General features: G+C 40.0%; 2 protein-coding genes across 8 annotated transcripts in view; both read left to right on the forward strand.

Moving 5' to 3' along the window:
• The first annotated feature begins 3,723 nt into the window (after window positions 1-3,723).
• LOC148373801 (uncharacterized) lies at window positions 3,724-13,193 on the forward strand. Its single transcript, XM_088329570.1, has 3 exons — window positions 3,724-4,018; window positions 7,096-7,253; window positions 10,945-13,193. Exons 1-3 carry the CDS (start codon window positions 3,796-3,798, stop codon window positions 11,275-11,277), a joined length of 714 nt encoding a protein of 237 aa, XP_088185696.1. The 5' UTR covers window positions 3,724-3,795; the 3' UTR covers window positions 11,278-13,193.
• Window positions 13,194-13,497: 304 nt separating this feature from the next.
• The window catches only part of micall2a (mical-like 2a), a 28,897-nt gene continuing 24,064 nt past the window's right edge, over window positions 13,498-18,330 (forward strand). For 6 of the 7 annotated variants that reach the window (XM_088329546.1, XM_088329538.1, XM_088329529.1 and 3 more), the window contains exons 1-2: window positions 13,498-13,674; window positions 16,606-16,654. In XM_088329546.1, the coding sequence (XP_088185672.1) occupies window positions 13,532-13,674; window positions 16,606-16,654 (192 nt within the window). In that variant the 5' untranslated portion in view covers window positions 13,498-13,531. Of the gene's footprint in view, window positions 13,675-15,624; window positions 15,673-16,605; window positions 16,655-18,330 lie in introns of all 7 variants that reach the window. The other variant, XM_088329569.1, reaches the window with a different exon arrangement.

The raw sequence follows: 18,330 nt of genomic DNA on the forward strand, positions 1-18,330 counted from the left end.
ATTTGTATAGCCCTTAATCACAAAAATGTCTCAAAGGACAGCACAGGATAGCAATTACACCATCACCTGATCTTTAACCAACATGCAGGCAGTGACTTTTAACCAGTGTGCGGGGACACAGTGAAATGCCCAATCTCATCTTTGCACACAAAAAAGCATGCTATTTCAATATTGATGCTTTCTTCCAGTGATCAGTAACTGTAGAATTCCATATCAGTATGTGGCAGTAGACTACATATTATTTTTCTTTTATATAAAAGCTATCTGCTCATGAGGTGGTACTGTAAATCCAAACACTCATTGTGTTTGATGAAGCTAGTTAAGATCTGCTGCAAAATACAGTTACAGCGTACTAAAAGCATTTTATGGTTCCACTGGTAGATCAATTTTGCCCAGTTTAAGCCTTTTTCTTACAAAAACGGGTAAAAAATATAGTAAAATTGCAAATTACAGCTAAAATATTAACCTAAATACATAAACTGTATTATCTGAGTCCTAAGCCACCTTGACTTAATATTTTGCAACAATGTTTTTTTTTTTTTTTTGCGATTAGTCGTCTTATTGTGTTTCAAGTTGTGAAAAATGGGGCAGGCAACTTTTCGGCATTGTCTGCCCTGGTGTCCGGTAACTTTTTGTCATGAGTTTCAGACATTGATATAAGTCACACCTGGAGTATAAGACGTACCCTGGACAAACTATTATAAAATCTGTCACTTGTAGCCTGGAAAATAAGGTACACTAAACTCAAAACCTCTCCCAGCTGTATTATTTGATATGCAATAATCTCATTTTGATCAAAATGGTGTAACTATGGGGAAATTCAGTAACTTTATCAATAGATGCTAAACCCAAAATATGAATTGCCTGGAACTCAGCTGTCCAAAAAAGAGGTTTCCATCCAACTTCAGTACCGCAAGAGGTTCCACATCATCGCCAAAGTTGTTGCCCAGCCATAGAGCGTCATCATTTCGGAGCTGTCACTTAGCAGTCGGGTTTGTCATTCGACACCGATTCCGAGATAAGACTTGCAATTCCTTTTCAAGCCAAGCTCTGTGCTTGTCTGAACAGAAGTCCCCTTGATTGTGTTTCTGTACATAGGACTGATTGAAACCTCAGAAGCCACAAGATGTTGCGACACGTCCGAAAAAAAAAAACAGTTTCTCTTTTCCCGTCCCGGCAGACTGAACACCACTTTGACAATCAGACAGTGTTGGGAGTAACGCAATACAAAATAAGATTCCTATAATGCAATTACTCTTCTCGGTAGCGAGTACTGTAACATGGTATTAATATATTTTTTAACTCATGAGTCATTACCAAATGGTTGTTACTCAGCAACTTATTAAAAACGGTTCACAAATTTCAACACCATCTGGTTGGTAGTTGTTCCACCTCACTCCGTATATCTCCCTACGATATATATACTGTATGTATGTATGTATGTATGTATGTATGTATGTATGTATGTATGTATGTATGTATGTATGTATGTATGTATGTATGTATGTATGTATGTATGTATGTATGTATCTATCTATCTATCTATCTATCTATCTATCTATCTATCTATATATCTATCTATCTATCTATCTATCTATCTATCTATCTATCTATCTATCTATCTATCTATCTATCTATCTATCTATCTATCTATCTATCTATCTATCTATCTATCTATCTATCTATCTACCCGGGTCATATCCCTCGAGAGGGGTGACCGACAGCAAGACAAACACATCCACAAAAACAAAGAAAATAAAAAAGGTAAAAAGTAGCAAAAAACACACACAACATTTTTGGGACCATGGCCAACCCAATTGCCCAAACACCCAGACAAGTTAAGCACCTCGGCACCCAAGTCGGTCATGCTTTCGTCCCTCCAGATGAAAAGGGACACAATAAAGTGGCCATATCACTCGGGTCAGGGTGACACAACACACTCATCAGTTCAACAGCAGGGCCCGACAGCTTTCACTGGTTTACCCCTGCCGCATCATACAGGTGCCCTGCCCATCCCTTAGAACATGTCTGAACATCCCACTATCCTTTTACAACACCTCCCCACTCATTCCTATCACCAACAAGAGCTCTAGCTTCCATATATGGAAACATATACTGTATACTCACATGTAATCTCTATTTACAACTATGAAATAAAATACAAAAAATAGGGGGGCAGCTTCAGGGATGGTACACCAAATTCAAGCAATTTGAAAGACTTTCAAAGATAAATCCAATTTATCCAGTATCATTAAAAAAAAAATGCAATGAGTTGTGAATAAGCCCATAGCCTTGTTGTCTTGTTGTCACAGAACTCTGCCGGTAGGAAAAATAACCAGAAAACCTGACAAACCCTAAATCAAATATTAAATGAGGAGGTTTCATTCGCTGAACGGGGCATAGAAAATGATACTGAGTTTCTCTGCTCCGTTATTGGTGTTTACTGCCGTCTGTGTTTTGGTCTATGTTGTATCAAATTTTCCTGTTCTTCTTCCCAACAACAGCACCCAACGATAGAGCTATGGATTGATTCATGGCGGCCTTCTTGTCAATTTCAATGGCAAAGTGAAGCCACCAGGGAACAGTGTCTGTGTCAATGAAATGATCTGCATTTATATAGCGCTTTTCAAGTCAATGACTTCCCAAAGCGCTTTACATTGTGCTTCACATTTTCCAATAGCGGCCGTGATCTGTGCAGCCATGTAAGGCGCTAACCTGCTTATTGGGGGTTCAGTGTCTTACCCAAGGAGACTTCGACATGTAGCACGGACAAGCCGGGATTCGAACTGGGATCCCTTAATCCTAAAACGATCGCTCTACCTCCTGAGCTACTGCCGCCGTTTTTTCATTTTTTTTTTCATTTAATGCATAGTCTGTTGAGTCAAGACTGCGGAGAAACATGGCAACAATTTCAGGTATTTACGAGCACTTCACCCAAAATTGAAGCAATTTTAAATTCCTGAAAAACATGACATTAAAATTTAAGAATTATCAAGATTTTTTAAGTACTTGCACAAACCCTGCAGCTTGAATCTAATTTTTGTTTGTGTTTCACGACTCACCAGTAGTGAATGGGAGGCAGTGCGTAGGGAGGGAGCATATCTTGTAGAGAAATAACAAACCAACTCACTCAATGGGGCAAACGAGAGCACAGAACTTACTGTAAAAGAGAGCTAAAATTTAGTCTTTTTGTTTGTAAAACGACTTTTGCAATATATCCTGCCTGGAGAAACGGAAAAACGTTGACATTACCCAGAAATAAAGGAAATATTCAAGTGATTTGAAGATGAAAGACAAAATGGATATGGAGTGTCTCAGCTTCTTTAGTTTGCAACCTCTCAAGATTGCATAAGCTAAAAATATGAAGGCTTCACCGCTTCCATAGGTTAGTGTACACATTTTCTTCCATTTCTTTTCAACGGTTTTAGGGGGTTGACTTCAATGTGAGCATATACGGTAACTAGATGGCTGACTTTCAGAGTTACGCTCTACATTTGAGTTTCAATAATCTGGGGGTGATGCAATTCCATTTTAAATTAAGTTACTAGCAATGGTAACTTATTACTTTTTTTCAATAATGCTCCAAACACTGCTACTTGTTCAAGTAGATGAGGAGGTTGTGTTACAAAAAGTAGGAGGGTATTGGAGATTATGGGTGGGACCACCTGAACCACTCTTATTTTACCTCAACCTCTCTCTGTGCTCCTTGCACAGAAAGAACTGTCTTGCTTTCTGTGCCAGTGATTGTTTTCCCACTGGGATGCATTCTGCACCCAGAACCAGACCCCATTGGTGATGTACAGGCCTGGGCATCTGGTCTCCGCCTTCCTACCTGGGGTTTTTCATTCACCTGCAGCGCCGCTTTTCCACACCTTCTCCGACCGGCAGATCTTTATTCCGGCAGGACCTTACTTAAGCTACGAGTCCTTGCGGGGTTACCTGCGTTCCGAGCCATGCAAAGAGGCACTGTTGCTGGCTTCACGGGCCGTCTGCATCAATCCACTGGTGGATGGCATTGGTGAGTATGGACCAAACAGTACCATGTGGATTCTTCATTTTGTTACAGTGCGTGGTGTTTATTAGCTCCCAAGAACTTTTCTTCATATTGCCACATTTCAGGCTTCAAACTGAAAACTAAAAAAGTGAAATTGTTTTCTAAACCTCGACATGTGAGACACAACTGTGAAGTGAAACCATTTTTTCCCAACATATTAGATTATATGTTCAATAAAAAAAAATACTGAAAAATAGAGGTTCACTCAGCTCAACTAACTACCCGGAAGTTCCCTTATAACTTTTAAATGATCCAATGTCGACCCAAAAGACTTATAATTGTAAATACAGTGCACCTGTGTGGCATTAAGTGTCAGTATAAACGCACCTGCTCACCACCGTTAAAACTGCATCCCTACTGTCAAACATGGAGGTGTAAGCATCATTCTTGGAGTTGCTTTTCTTCAGCTGTGACTGGTAAGATCGTTAGGGTTGAATGAAAGATGGATTGAGCCAAATACAGGGCAATTCTGGCAGAAAATCTGTTGGAGTGTGCAAAGAACCTGAGAATGGGCGCAGGTTCACCATCCAACAGGACAACCCTAAGCATAAAGCACAATATACATTGGAATCTTTTTTAACCTAACAATATAAAGGTGTTAGAATGGCCACACCAAACATAAGACCTCAATCCTATAGAGCATACGTGGGAAGATCGGAAAAATGCTGTGCACAAGTGATCACGATCAATCCTTAAGGAACTAGAGCTGTTTTGTTAATAAGAACGGGCAAATATTTCTGTTTTAAGATGTACAAAACTTATAGAGGCTTACCCAAATATACTCTTGGCAATGCTGAAGCATCAGGGGAAACATGAGAGGCTGGCAGACCAAAAAACATGCAGTGAGCAGCCAAGCTAAACGGGAACCAACAGCGAAAAGTAGCAATGACTACTGTTGTGCGGTAAATGGTAAATGGACTGCAAATATATGGCGCTTTTCAAGTCACTGACGACCTCCCAAAACACGAGAATGTGCTTCACACTTACCCATTCATACACACACTACCCCCACATCCTGATGGCGGCGTCAGGCATGGAAGGCGCTTACCTGCCTATTCAGAGCATTAGGAGTTCAGCATCTTGCCCAAGGACACATAGACATTTAACCGGGAGAAGCGGTGAAACAACCTCTTTCTTCTTGATCCCAAGACAAGCGCGTATTAACTCAAAGGAAGACAATATTTTTTTAGAAGGTTTTATTTGTTAACACACTACAAAACGTTGGATTTGAATTATTTTCATAATTGTTTAGTTCCTTTATCTATAAATGTTAAACCTAAAATATGGCAGTATGAAAACATGTTCCGGGCAGCACGGCGGCGCAGTGGTTAGCGCGTGTGCGGCACAGTTCTGAGGTCGTGGGAACCTCCTGCGTGGGTTCAAATCCAGCTCCTGGCCTTACTGTGCGGAGTTTGTATGTTCTCCCCGTGCTTGCATGAGTTTCCTCCGGGCACTCCGGTTTCCTCCCACATTCCAAAGACATGCATTTCAGGTGAATTGGCCGGTCCAAATTGTCCCTAGGTGTGACTGAGCGAGTGAGTTGTCTGTCCCCGTGTGCCCTGCGATTGGCTGGCAACCACTTCAGGGTGTCCCCTGCCCACTGCCCGATGATTGCTGGGATGGGCTCCAGCACCCCCGCGACCCTACTGAGGATAGGAGGTGCAGCTGATGAGATGAGATGAGATGAGATGAAAACATGTTCTTGGGGCCAATACTTTTGCAAGGCACTGAATGTCAAAGTCTAGGCCAGTAGGCCGGTTGTGGCCCAAGAGAATGTTTTCTATGACCCCTTAGATTATCTTGATTCATTATATCATACAAACAACCGTTGTGTAATTTTTCCACAGTCGAAGAAGAAAGTATTGTTTTCGGTTAATATGTATTTTTCCATTCTATTTTATTGTACAGGGTGTTTGAAAATAATGTATCCTCTGAAATCTAAATATCATAGAAATTATGAGATCCAGGGAAATTAATTCAAAAGCAGTAATGATGAAGATCATACGATTTTTTTTTTATCCCAAATCTAAATGAAATATCAAAACATGGGGATTATGTGGACGATTTCGCAAGTGGTCTGCATTTATATGGAGCTTTTCAAGTCACTAAAGGCCTCCCAAAGTGTTTACAATGTGCTTTACACTTACCCGTTAGCACCGCCCGAGACACAACATACATCAAGTCAGTAATCCAACCCCTGAAAATACGCTGAAGCTTATCGTGGCAATAGTCTCCATAAAATAACTATTGTTTTCTTTTTATGAAATGATATGCTCCTGAGTAAGTACAGGGTAGTACATATATTTATTCTAATGATTAATTATTAATATACCAATAATCTAATATTTTTGAAAGATCCCGTGTTTCAATTCAATTATGTTTTTAGAAATACATCAGGTGGATTGGATTAAATTGTCTTTATTGTCATTGATAACAACATGGAGTAACATGGTATGCAACAAAATTAGACATGGCACTCAAAGGTAAACACATAAAAAAGACTTTAAAGAGAAAAATACGATAAAAGGTTGGTTGTTCGGTTGGTTGTTTGGTTGGTTGTTTGGTTGGTTGGTTGGTTGGTTGGTTCGTTTGATCCCTCAACTACTAGGGTCGTAGGGTCACCATTTTCTGTGGTACGCCAATCTGTGTCCAGTGCAAAACTATGTACATATAAATCACATAATGAGTTGAGTTTTGTTTGAGTTATTACAATAATGCACTAAAAAGAGGTGCCATACCATCCCACCAAAACCCACAGGGCGGACCGTATCCAGCCCGCGGGCCATAGTCGGGGACCAGTGCTTTAACGAAAATCAAATTGTGCTCAAGTGTCATTCAGACGTGAGCGTCAAATGTAAATGTTTACAAAAGATCGGCTAACGGCTTGTGACGAACAATCAATTATCCGGACGCGCTGTAGCAGACCTAATGATCGCTATGCTAATTAGCCGGTCTAGAGCCATTAGTTTCTTGTCACCCGTTGGCGATTCTGTTAATGTGCCGCCGTGGCGTTTCCTTTTGGGTTTTTTTTTCATTCCCAGACGAGCAGAGGCCGGTAAAGCAGCGTCGCGCCCGTGCCAACTACAGCAGCTGGCAGCTAGAACAGCTGGAAAAGGCTTTCGAGAGCACCAACTACCCTGACGTCTTCATGAGGGAGTCTTTGGCCCTCAGACTGGACCTCATTGAAGCCAGAGTGCAGGTATGATGCACTATATTAAGGTTGAATAACTTACTAACTGATTTAATGCCAGATTAGTGGCCCCCCTACATACGAGATTCATCCGTAAATGGATCGAGCCTGTATCTAGAATTGCTTGTATCTCGCACAAATTTTCCCCATAAGAAATAACTAAAAAACAAATAATCCAGTCCCAGGTTCCCGAAATCATCCAACGTAACCCTGAATAGTGATGAAACACATTTTTTTGATCAGTAAAACACGTCCAAAGAGTAATTTAAAATAAAAAAATGCAGTAAAAAGGTAAATAAGAATATTTTAACAAAATGAATGCAAGTTTATTATGAGAATTTACTGTGGAGGAAGTAAGCAGTTGCTAACAGAGGTGAATGTGTGGTGGTGGTGGAGTGAGGAAGAATGAGAGAATGTTCTAATATATAAGCATTTACTTTCCTCTAGTGGCAGTGTCTGGAATATATCATAACTTGGATTTTCTCTCGTTTGTCGGGCAAGATTTTTGCCGGAGGCACATCTTGTATCTCGAATTACTCTTACCTGGAGTAGCTTGCATGTAAAGGGGCCACTGTACAAAAATCGTGATTTAATGTTATCTTGTTTTTTATACATATATAACACAAAGTACTTAAAGGTATTCCCAAATTACAAAACATAAAAATTCAGTGCTCTTACTCAGTGTTCATTTTACCTCTGAAAAGTGATGGGTCCCGGGGTCTCGCATGCTCAAAAATCTATGGGTCCAAACAGAGATCTATGAGTCCCCAAAATTTAGTGTTATCAAGGTTGAAATTGTAAATCGGCGACAAATATATAATATAAATCTATGTATTCATTCCGTTTTAATCATCACAGTTTATTGGTAATACAAATCAGTTATCACTTCAAGATTTTTCAGTTCACAACAATATTTTACATTATACAAAATAATATTGCAGAAATAATTATATCAATCTATATTTTCATTCAGTTTTAATAATCACAGTTAATTTGTAATACACTGAGTTGCTTGACATGAATGAGGTTTGTTATAAAAAAAAAAGTTCAAAAATTAAGTAGCTTGGATGTTCACTGTAGAAGGAAAAAATACATGCAAATATAATTAAGTAGAATAATAAATTTTCTTATTCAAATTATTAATTCATTTTCTGCATTAAATTATTGTTGGTAATAGTCTTACCATCACCCTTTGCCATGAGCCAAGTGAATTGAGCGCCTCATTCTGCGGCAGCAGACGCTTAACACAGTACTACTAAATTTTTTTATAATTCAGCATTCATAATTTGAAGATTCAGCGATTTTGAAATAAAAAAAATGTGGAGTGAAATGAGAAAGGACTTTATTACTAAATAAATAAACATTTATTACCAAAATGAGCGAATGAGTTGTCTGTCCCCGTGTGCCCTGCGATTGGCTGGCAACCAGTTCAGGGTGTCCCCTGCCCACTGCCCGAAGATGGCTGGGATGGGCTCCAGCCCCCCCGCGACCCTAATGAGGATAAGCGGTACGGCTAATGAGATGAGATGAGATGAGATGAGAAATAAACGTTTCAAACCCTAAACGCTTCCGTAAAATGAGCCAAAAATCCCCATCCAAGATGTATCCAGAGTGAATTGAATGCTGTTCTTGAACCGTTTGGAGAATATAGACAGTTTTGGTCTCTTTTGAAAGACTGTAGTTTTTTTTCCTCAACAGAAATAATCACTGCAAGTACTACTAACATTGACTAATCTGAGTTAAAACACACAGAAATCCAAGTAATTTATTCTCACCTTGCAAATAAATGCCTGCAGATGAGTGTAGCATAGGCATCTTAGCTGGAAAACCGGTGAGACAATAGCTTGAAGCCTTACTTGGTACATTGTCAAATCTGAAAAATTTTAAACTTCGTATTTTACACATTTGTCTAAGGGTGGGTTTAGGCCTTTCCAAAAGTAGCAATTTGGAGACGACTAGTTTGCAATACTTAAACCTTGAGAAATGTGTATTCTACTTTGGCCAATTTTTTAGACATTTTGAAAGAGTAGTAAACAATTGACATTTCTCCCCAAAAGTCAAAAAAATGGTTCCCAAGTTGCGTATGTGCATGTTTATTTTGAATAAACATTGAAAGATTTCATGCACGTATGCTGGGAATTTCATTGGCTAACCAATGTGTCAATCATCATTACTACTGGTTGAAGATATTTGGAGCTACAGGAAGCGATCTCCGTTTAATCAAGCAGGCTGGAATAGGTTAGTGCGGGCTGTTGATTCTTAGGTAAAAAGCCTGCTATTGGCCAAGAGTGATGTAAATCAAAATGTCACAGACTGAAACCATATTAGGAATAATTTTACGAGTCTGTTTATTTTCAAAGGAGAGTTTTAGAGAAATAAGAACGGATCGCAACAAGGATCGTCAAACAAAGTACAAATGCTTTTAGGCAAATTATTTTTATGTTTCTGCATTATTGTTTGTTTTGGAGTAAATATTTCACACGGTTGGATTCACTGGTAATCCCGTTAGTAACGACTCCATGTCTGTGTACATTCAACCAATTTGATGACTGCGAGGGGACGCAATTGGTGAGCTACACCGGCTTTATAGTTTTTGGGTAACTTGTTTCAGACTGACCTTGATGTTGATGAATTTTGAGATGGTCATCATATCTTGAATCTGAAGCGTTAAAGTTTTCCAGTGATATGTGACATGGTTTATTTTTTATTTGCATGATAACAGGTGAGGAACAGCCTCCCCTGTCTCCCTTGAATAAACTTCACTGGAATCCAAACAAGTTCATCAATATTTTACAATCAATACAATATTTATCATCTTATTCAATTGGACTCTATTGTATAAAAATTGTGGGTGTCCCACAATTTCCCTTATTTTACGTTTTTTCTTTGATGTACACAAATATGTCAATAACACTGTAGACATTCTGCATTTGGTTAAATTGTGCAATAGTATCCCGAGGTCAGTCAAGACTGACGTTAATAATTGTTTGGAGGAAAAAAAACACAAACTATCGAAAAAATGCCAGTTTTGTCAAGGGGTCAGAGGTACATGTTTCAGAACCACCTGCTGTCTATCTGTACATGTCACGGGTATAGAAAGTGGCCACTTGAAGTATTGTCTGTCCCCTCGTGGCCTTATTTACAATCTGGAATCATATTGTTTCTAAACAGAATCTTGAAATTGGATCAGTGATGATTGGTTAGTACATGTGGCTCACAGTTGAGGTCCGAAGTTGGATTTGACTGCTTGTGAGAAGTTTGCATGTTGTCTCTGTGACTGAGTTTTCTTTGGTTTGAAAAAATTGCATGGTTCAGGTGTAAGTGTTTGTCTATGAATCTGTGTTCTCTGTGTGTATTGGCAGGCGACCAATTGAGAGTGTAACCCTTTTTTTTGGTATTATTTTGAATTGTGTACACCGCATCACAATTATTTTATGTGATTTGTACTTTTAACTTTTATTGTTTGAACGATCTCATCTTGACCATTTCGGCTCTAAACTGGATCGTTTAGGTCACTGATAGCTAACATTGTCGCGGTATTCTACGTTGACTAATTGTGAGCACTGTGTTTTAAGGTTTATTATTGTTTAATAGGAAATAAGGGGAGCAATTAGTTGAGGGTGATAAGTTCGATCTATGATATTACATAATGTATATGTTTTACTGCATTTTCCAATTCATATTCTGTACGTCACTCAAGGTTTGGTTCCAAAATCGACGTGCCAAGATGAGGCGCCAGCTGAAGCTCCAGAACCAGCGGCACAAAGCAGAATCCGAAGATGCCGCGGATAAAACAAACAGTCGTTCAAAATACAACACGGACACTTGTGACAGCGAGCGCTGGTCAGCGGCTGAGGGAGACGGCGACGACTACCCCTGGACAAAAACGTCCAACAGCCGAAACTCGGAGCAATTGCGTTGCGACAGCATCGCCAAGCTGAGGGCCAAAGCTCGAGAGCACCAGGCCCAGGTCAACGGTGCCGTCGGCGTGTTGGCAGCCCGAGAGGAAGCGGACGCCGTGCGCGGTGAATAATCGCTTTCCCGCTTCCTGTTTTTACGTATCAGCATTACTGAGATATAAGGCCAAACAGAAGAAAAGGATTATCACAGTGATAGGATTAGTGTTCATTTGTTATGCATTTGCTACAAATATTGAACATTAAAGGGACCTTACAGTTTAGTAAAGTGTTTTCCTTGTTTCTGAGAATCTGATCAATTTGTGAACTACTCAAGCTCTTCAACCACTTTCTTGGGGAGACAAGCAGCATTCTCATGTTCGTGTAAGTAAGATTTTAAGCTAGGGCATAAAATATAAATCACTACATTCAGGTTCCGCCCAGGCCGGCCTTCGCTCTCGCTGACTTGTATTTTTTTAAATTGTCTATCCGTCATTGTTCTTTGTTTCCTTTTTTTGCGTCTGCAACGGTAGTGAATGATTTCAGTCCTCCTCTTGCGCACTCTCTCTTGGCGAGGCGCTCTTGGCAATCCGCTCAAAGGCAGGCTTGACGGGATGTTCGACACTGCGCAAGAGAGGGACTGAATACATATTGCAGATCCTCCATCACGAAACACAAAGAAAAAGAAACAAAGAACAATGATAGTTGAATAATTTGTAAAAAAAAAGTCTGCGAAAGAGAAGCCTGGCCCTGACCTCATCAATGAAATATGAAATACCAAGTATTCTTTGGGCTTGTTTCCTCAAATCTTTGGTCGGATACAGGCTGGGTCGGGCTTTAATATTTGCAAGCTGGGTCACGTCACGCTGGATTTTTTTTTTGGGGCCAGATCTTAACTCCTCATATTGGTGAAATTTTAGTTATCCCTCCCCCAATTCTGTGACTGAACTGTTTGCAATAAAAAATGGGAACCGTCGAGGTTTGAGTCACTATGAGGATCCGTACTTGAGCTGATCACATCTCCTCATGAGCTAAAATTGATGTCTCTTGTCTCTCATTGTGTGTTCTATCTAGAGATGTAAGGTGATACACCTAACACATAGGACCTTTTTCACGAATTAAATTTTTACTTTTCAAAATGGCTTTTTTTAAGAAGATCAATCCCTTGTTTTTGATGACCCTTTGTCCAAGCCTTGATTCTTCTCTGACTTTTCTGCAGGTATGCTTGCTTTGTTACTAAACAGAAAACGGAAACGTTTCATTCAGTGAGATATTTGGTTGGAGACCAATCCAGGTTCCAACTCAGTCTTTTTAGTATGAAGACAAGCAGTCCATTAAGTAAATTGTAGCCATAAAGTGATAATGCGTATTTTTGCAAAAATAACAATAACAAAAATCTAAAGGTATTAAACATGCAAAATATGAGGAGATGGTGATGTTTTTTTAAATAAAATCTCTGTGTTTTATTGGTATATTCCCATTATTTTCCGAGATAAGATATAATTCTAACCGTTAGCATCAGTGAGAATCATTGTCATACCTGTCAACCTCCACGGCTCCATTCCCGTACATACTGTTGTATTTTCCCTTACAAAATAATTGTACACCATATTTTTTTTTCGGAATGGTGCATGATGGGAAATCCCCAGGCGGCAGATGCATGCGCACAGTAGCATCAAACCGTTCGCTTCGTTGCAAGGAAAAAAACGATACCGAGATAGAGGCTTCCACGGCGAACTCCTTTGACTTGATTGATTTGCCGTTTCGTGATAGTCAGTGTATACCGGATGGTATTCATCATTGACAAATTCGCGTTTTTCCGTACAGATTTCCTCCTTCGTCGTATTCGTCTTAAAATGCATAAAAAAAGGTAATTTGTACGGCAAAACCGTACAGGTTGACAGGTATGTATTGTTATCGTAATAGATGTTCTTGTTATATATATTTTGCTGAATATGTATGGAGACCGCAATGATAATGATGATGACGGTGAAAATAGTGTTGATAATGATGTTGACGATGATAATGAAGTGACTGTGCACTCAGAAGAACCAGGGTAAATATGTATATTCAGAAGGTATTTTTTACACAAGAGTTTTAGCTGTAAAATACAATTAGTAAAGACGTCTGGGGCTGGGATTAAATAAAGGTATGCTTCTCCCCAATTATTTTCAGACATATAGGTTGAAATTGTTTTTGACTTGTTGTTTGTTTTGTTTTTACAATATTTGAAATAAAGTATCATTAAAATCAAATAAAAACATCTTGTGGACGCATGTTAAAATATAAGCGTCCTGTCCGTATGCGACCCCGCCCCCCCTCGAAAGCGTCCCCTTCCTCCTTGTCGCCGACTTCCAATTGCAAAGGTTCGGCGAGCGCTCGGTGCCGAGCATGTCTGCGGTGCAGGCTCTGGAGCAATGGTGCCGGGCTCAGTGCGATGGCTACCGGGACGTCCGCATCACCAACATGACCACTTCGTTCCGAAGCGGCCTGGCCTTCTGCGCGCTCATCCACAGACACAGACCAGACCTCATGTGAGTACTGGACTCGCTTTAGCAAGACCTGGCTGGACCACTTATTGCATTTTGGGACCCTTACTAAACTCTACTTTTAAACCTTCAAGCATGCACTCAAGTGTTCCAAGTTTTTAAATAGTAAATAAAATCAATGAAAACAATAATTGATACTTATAGGATAGCTGAATCGAACTGAGTAAATTCGATTTATACGTGGCTTTTTATACAGGCAAAGCACACATACTTTTTCTTTTTATACGATTGCTTTTAATTTATAATCCTAACTTTGGTATAATATCTTCTAAATGTTTTTGCACCAGCTGGATGGGGGGGGGGGGGGGGGTGGCTGGAGCCCATCCCAGCCATCTCCAGGCAGTGGGCAGGGGACACCCTGAACTGGTTGCCAGCCAATCGCAGGGCACACGGGGACAGACAACTCACTCGCTCGAAATGTATGTTTTTGGAATGTGGGAGGAAACCGGAGTGCCCGGAGGAAACCCACGCAAGCACGGGGAGAACATACAAACTCCGCACAGGAAGTCTGGAGCTGGATTTGAACCCACGCAGGAGGTTCCCATGACATGAACTGTGCCGCACAAGCGCTAACCACTGCGCCGCCGTGCTGCCCCAATACAATTATATTCCTTTAAAAACATCAACCATTAATTAACAAAGGAAACAATAAATTATATGCACAAAACTGCTGTGAGTTATAATAATATACAGTCATATAACACATAACATGTACCCAAAGGGAGTAGGCTGAAGTTGAAGCTTTCAAGCGCTTACTCTTTTCAAAAATTTTTCCTAGCAGGAGAGACATGTTTGAAATCAAAAAAGAAAACAGAGCCTAACCCCACAAAGAAACATTAGAAAACAAATAAATGACATTTCAAACTTAATGATATCGCTACTGACTCCTATGACATATAACACCCAAATATATATATGTATTGAATATGATTTTTTCTTCAAATTGATGTAAATTTGAGTCATTTTTAAGGTCAACATCTAAATCTAATTTATTTATTCTATATGGCAATTTAATACCACCATAATTTTCTGTACAAGGAATACAATCCGAAATGAATTTTCAAACAAAATAACACAAACAAATTTTAGTGATTAATGGGCTCTACACTTTACAACTTTATGATACATTTAATCCACAATGCTCATTTTTGAGGACGATGTTTTGGTTTTGACTGATTCATATTTCTCACAATTATAACTTAGTAAAAGCATGATGATCACACAGTAGCAACCATAACTGGGAACGTAACTGAAAACTAGTTATCAGTTATAGTTACTCCACTTAAAAAGTAATTGCGCTAACCCTCTGATTACTGACACCCAAAAGTAGCGCTTTACTCCATAAGTAACCATCTATTTAAAAATTACCGTATATACTCACACTGAAGCCGACCCTGTCCAATTGCTTAAGAATAGCCACATAATAAAAGAAATAGAACAACATGTGTACACCAACCTGAGGAAGCTACAAAGCCTCCATATTTCTTGGCCTGTGCATGCTAACACTCGAGACACTCTATATCCATTTTGTCCTGTCTTCAAACCGTTAAATATTTCCCATTACATTTCTGGGTAATGGCCAAGGCTCCCCCCCAGTGATATTGTATTGCAAAAATGATTTAACAAAAAAGACAAAAATTCAGAACACATTTATCGTAAATTCTGTACTTTCGTTTGCCTGATTGAATTGGTTCATGGTTTCTGTATAAGTCACGCCCCCTCACCATGTGCTGCCTACCATTTGCTACTGGCTACACACAACCAAATATGTGCGTATGAACTGACCCATTGATTTAAGTTTTTTGTTTTATAGTTGTAAATAAGTATTCGATTTGAGTATATACGATGGGACAAATATCAGTTGGGAAAAATTACGTGCTCTTGTTCTCTGCTTGACACGCCGCCACCCTAACTATATTCATTTGTATTTTCTAGGTAAATATAAACAACCCGTTCTTGCATTGTGTTGCTGGTGGAATGAGGGTACGGACGCTCCCCTACTTACGACCATTCGACTTACGTAGAACGTTAGATACGAGCATTTATTTCGGGATGTCAAAAAATATCCGGACATTGCTGTAGGTTAGTAATGTGCACCTTTTTCCAAGTACAGGAAAGTACTGTAGTGCTTCTTCCCGCCGCTTTCAGAGAGTGGCCCTGTGAGAGCTCACCCAGAATCCACCCCGAAGAAGAATTCCGGCTTCCTCTTCCTAGTTCGTGTGCAAACCTACTATACTGTATCTCCAGCACCCTAAGATCATTGACATTTTTATTGTTTAATATCTCGTGCATTCATTTAATATGGTTGGTGTAAAGTGTAAAGAAGAGGCGAGCCGTTTCTTTTTAAATGAAAGTGTAATAAGAAAGCTTGATGCGGTTGAGAAAATTTTTTGGTCCCTTTTTTTTCGGCCTCTTTTTTACCATGGAGGAGGAAAGCGCCTAACTATTAAGTACATTCAACTTTACATTATTCATCTTTATAGAGTATATTATCTTATGAAATGTTTATTTTTTTAGTCCAAAACAATACCGGTTACTTATATAAGCCTTAAACATACATATATAAACTTTAAACATACATTCCATACAAAATATAGCATTTAAGCAACTTACAGACAAATCTAACTTACGATCATCCGGAACATATCTCTTTCGTAAGTAGGACAGCGTCTGTAACATGTCAGCATTGGAGAAACCCCCGCACTACAATAAAAGTTGTTACCCATGGTCTAGCAGAGTAACACACCATTTTGTGAAAACCTTTGAGTTACAAAAGCTTATCAATAATATAGTACTCATTACCAAGAAAAGTAATTTCATTAGTTTGTAACACATTACTCCAAACACTGGAGTTAATAATAATGTTGATATAGTAAAAAATATTCATCTGCACGTTTGTGTTTTCTCTCTATCTAGAGATTACGACTCGCTGCGCATGGAAGACGTGTTTGACAACAACAAACTGGTGAGACGTCATCTGGACTTGACTCCCTTTAAAACTTGACGTGTGATGTCACGCCTCTATCAATGTGCACCAAGTAGATAAGGGCAACTGGAAGCAACTTTTTTTTCTTCTTCTTGTCTTTCTCAACATTGTTGACACTCGTGAAAACTCAAAAAGAATGCCAAATGCCGTGAAGTGTATGTCAGGAACCCAGTGCAGACACACTGGTTCGTAAAACAAACAAAAGTCATTTATCCAGGCAGGGTTCGTTACACAAAAGTCAAGTAGGGCAGGCGATAATCGTGTTTGATGCAGATGAGCAATGGATGTTTCAGGGAGTCCAAATAGTGCGGGCGACAGTCCAACTTGTTAGGGAGTACTCCTGATCTGGAATGGGCAAGCAAAGGGTTTGGTACACTGGAATGACAAAACGCTGAAAAAGAGTGCTTGAGATGTGACATGAAGGCAACGAACCAGCACCGAGCCAAGGAAACAGAGTGTTTAAATAGTGTTGATGGAAAGGTGTAACAGGAGGGTAATCAGGACAAGTGACACTAGGTGTGGGGTGGAATTTAGAGCCAAAAAGTGAGTGACCAAAAAAGCTAAGGCCAAGGCAAAAAGAACAAGAGGGCGAATGTGAGAGAGAGAACATACCGATAAGCAGATTGTGACATTGTATGCATACAAAATGGTATTATGAGTGGATTTCCCATTTTTTTACACCTTTTCCTGAGGTCACCTCTCTCGTCAATGAATGAAACTCACGGAAGTCCACTTCCTGCTCCAAAGTCGCAGTGGCTCCGAGGCCGTTTACGCGACCCCCACCAAAACGGAAACATGAGTTTGGTAACGGACACCCTTGTATATTTCATGACGGGTCACGTTTCCTGCACTGCTGTTAGATAAGAAACAAATTGGACAAAAGTGTCTCTTGTCTGGTTCATATTTAAGAATCATGTCCTCGTTGCTCCCTGAATGCACAGGAAGTGAGCGGTTTGTCTATTTCAAGCTGATTGTTTAGTAGGACTGGTGACGTAGGGGTGGGTGGGACTGGGTTTTTAGCTATCCATCCGATCCGAGCAAACAGAGGTTCGTACCCATCAGTACTGATCTGATAACTACTTTTTGCTTGGAAATCTCATGATCATTGAAAAGTTGAACCCCTCTCGCCTTGAGTTAGTTTATTATTATGATAAAATCAGCTGAAATTGTCACAATTGCCCTTTGTCCTCACCTGGGCCCGCTCATTGGGCGCCAGCTGCTACTCGTTGCCTGATTGTCCCCCCTCCTATTTAAACTCAGTGCTCCCATTCACTCCTTGTCAGTCCGTCAACGAACCTCTGCACAAGACGGTTTCGATCCTGTCTGTTCCGTCCTGTCCGGTATCTTGCTCGTGTATCCAGTATCCGGTATCGATCCCGTCTGTCCCGTCCTCTCTGGTATCTTGCTCCAGTATCCGGTATCGATCCCGTCCGTCCCGTCCTGCCCGGTTTCTTGCTCATGTATCCAATATCAGGTATCGATCCCGTCTGTTCCGTCCTGTCCGGTATCTACTCGTGTATCCTGTATCTGGTATCGATCACATCTGTCCTGTTTGGATTCGATCTCGTCTGCCTCTGGCTTCCTGTTTTCCTGCGCCTGACTTCTCTGTTCACTTCTGGGGTTTGTGTTCACGCGCATAACTGCCCCATTTCCGT

This window comes from Urocampus carinirostris, chromosome 1, assembly GCF_059441175.1.
Source record: "Urocampus carinirostris isolate Australia breed hairy pipefish chromosome 1, RoL_Ucar_1.0, whole genome shotgun sequence".
NCBI lineage: Eukaryota > Metazoa > Chordata > Actinopteri > Syngnathiformes > Syngnathidae > Urocampus > Urocampus carinirostris.